This window comes from Lactuca sativa, chromosome 1 (genome assembly GCF_002870075.4).
Source record: "Lactuca sativa cultivar Salinas chromosome 1, Lsat_Salinas_v11, whole genome shotgun sequence".
NCBI classification, from domain to species: Eukaryota; Viridiplantae; Streptophyta; class Magnoliopsida; order Asterales; family Asteraceae; genus Lactuca; species Lactuca sativa.
The window spans coordinates 193,329,198-193,331,829 of record NC_056623.2 but is presented as its reverse complement, the minus strand read 5'-3'; the positions used below and the strand labels follow the sequence as shown (position 1 = coordinate 193,331,829).

The window sequence follows — 2,632 nt, the reverse complement described above, 5'->3', positions numbered from 1 at the left end:
ATGATCACTACAATCCCAGAAACAAGAACAATGCTTAGAAACCAACAAGCATCTATCCACAACATTGAAACACAGCTGGGGCAACTTGCTCAACAAATCAATCAAAGATCACCGGGAGAACTTCCTAGTAAAACCGAAAACAACCCACGAGGCACGCACATAAATATAGTCACAACAAGAAGTGGGAAGATAATTACTCCTCTGGCCCCTATTCAGACTGAAGCACCCAAAGAATTGCAAAAGGAGGATGCAGAAAAACAAGACCAAAATCAAAAGCTGCATGGTACAGACCCTACTCGCCGAGTCCAGAATATGGACTCGACGAGTCCACTGCCAAACCCGAAAAATCAGATTCCTGAAAAGCCCTTTCAGCCTCCAATGCCATATCCAGCCCGAGCTAAGCAAGAAAAGCAGGAAGAGGAATACCAGAAGTTTCTTGACCATATAAAAGCTCTTCAAATCAACATACCATTCATCGAAGCAGTCGCGCAAATGCCAAAACATGCAAAATTCCTCAAGGAGCTTCTAACCAATAGAAGGAAGATGGAGGAGGTGAAAGAAGTAGTTCTTAATGAAAACTGCTCAGCTGCCATGTTAAACAAAATACCAAAGAAGAAGGGTGACCCAGGAAGCTTGACATTGCCTTGCCAATTTGGTAACTTGGCTACCATTCATGCTTTGGCTGATTCGGGAGCAAGTGTGAACCTCATGCCTTATTCATTCTTTAAGAAATTTGATCTCCCGGAACCAAGGCCAATTTGGATGGCAATTCACTTAGCAAATAAAACAGTCACATTTCCAAGAGGAATATGTGAAGACTTATTGGTAAAGGTGGACAAGTTTGTATTTCCCACAGACTTTATAATTCTAGACATGGAAGCGGATCCTCAAGTCCTGATCATCCTTGGAAGACCTTTCCTCAACACGGTAAGTGCTATAGTGGATATGAGAGACTCGAAGCTTACTTTATGGGTGGGAGATGATTCAATCACTTTCGGGGTTGATCAAGCTATGAAGCATGCGAGGAATAGTGATGACACGGCGTTCTCGATTGACATGTTTGATGAATTGATGGAGGCATGTGATAATGAAGATCCCAACAAGTCCACCACCATCTTTGATGAAGAATTTGATGTTGAAAAAGACTTATTGGAAATCGAGAGACTGCTGGAAGAAGCTGAGTATGAAGAATTAGTGAAGAATTATGATCAAGCTACTCGCCGAGTAGACCCGATCTACTTGCTGAGTCCATTTGAAGAAACAAAAGAATTTGATGAGATTTAAAACACAATAGCTTTTAATCTATAAAGATCGATTAGATCTTGAACAAGTGTGTGAATGTGAAACTGCAAGAACACAATATAAATAACAAGGAAGAACGCAATATTAAGAACAAACAGCTTGAATCAAACGTGTCGAATGATTAAATAAAATCCTTAGAAGAGCTCGATTAAGAACATCAACTGTAAAGGATTAGAAGATTACAAGAGAGCAAATACGTAAACTCTGGAGCGCTAAAACAGAAATCTTGAATCTTAACCTAATATGCATGAAAGCGATAACTTATATACTATACATAAAAGGCTCTCGGTTGGACAGGCCCAAACCGGAGAATACAAGGCTAATCTACGAGCCCAAAAGACGCAATACAAAACAGAACTTCAGCCCAACAATCTCCCCCTTTGCGTCAATTTGGAGCGAGACCATCACTTCTTACTTGGGCCGGCAGCTGAAGCTGGTACCTTCTTCTTCACGGTACTAAACAGACACTTGGTTATTGAAAGGATGGTCTGTCTAAACCGGATGTACCAGTTGATCATATCTTCAAAATATTTGATGTCATCAGCCGAATTGTCCTTACACCGCTTGATGATAGATAGGACATGTTCCAAGCAGGTAGTGGTGTAGAGGTGCTTGTCAGCTAACGCGAACAGACATTTCTGTCCTTTGGCTCTGGTGAACATCACAGAGTTTCGCCTCGAATCTATCTTGCCCATTTTCATCGTGTTTAGATCACTGGCCGATCCCACAGGCTTGACTTTCGGTTTCTTCTTAAACACTGTGGCAACCTCCTGATCCATTAAGGCCACCTCCATGATATAGCATGCCAGCATCCTTTTGACATGGTCCAAGATGGGACTATATTCAGCTTCGTTTGTCAGCAAGATGTTGTACAAGACTATCCAATCATGAGGGTTCAGATTGGGCAGATCCGCCAGAGAGATCATGTGAGCAGTTCTTGCAGATCCTCGGATAAGCTTGAACTTGACGTTGGTGAATCTCCCCACGGCAAACGGCTTCATCACCCGAACATTGACAATCTTCTGGGCGCTCCATGTAAGGTATTGAGGGCGAGCGGCCTCCAGATAAAAGTCAATGAGCTCCCTGTCAAGCTCATCGTTCGGATGCGGGACTTCGTAAATGTTGGAGAAGGTGTGGAAGATGAACGCCTTTCGAGTCAGCGGCATATCAAATTGCGAATCGACCGAGTTGATGCAATCGAATGATATCACCGGCTCGAGCCACAGAATGCTTGGAGTCTCTATGGCCTCTTTTATCAGTCGATCCCTGGTCCAGGCAGGGAAGAGCAGCTTTCGGCTCTCAAGGAGATCGTTGGCTTCTTTTTGTTTAC

General features: G+C 43.1%; 1 protein-coding gene across 1 annotated transcript; it reads left to right on the top strand.

Annotated features, from left to right (window-relative positions):
* Window positions 1-1,284, top strand: LOC111880913 (uncharacterized). The gene is made up of 2 exons (XM_023877326.1): window positions 1-283; window positions 392-1,284. The coding sequence occupies exons 1-2, from the start codon at window positions 1-3 to the stop codon at window positions 1,282-1,284; spliced, it is 1,176 nt and encodes a 391-aa protein (XP_023733094.1).
* Window positions 1,285-2,632: the final 1,348 nt, after the last annotated feature.

Excerpts from the sequence above, each read along its gene's own strand:
- LOC111880913 (XM_023877326.1), top strand. The coding sequence starts at position 1 with ATGATCACTACAATCCCAGAAACAAGAACAATGCTTAGAAACCAACAA. Across the intron at positions 284-391 it reads CCAAAATCAAAAGCTGCATG|CCCGAGCTAAGCAAGAAAAG; the intron begins GTACAGACCCTA and ends TGCCATATCCAG.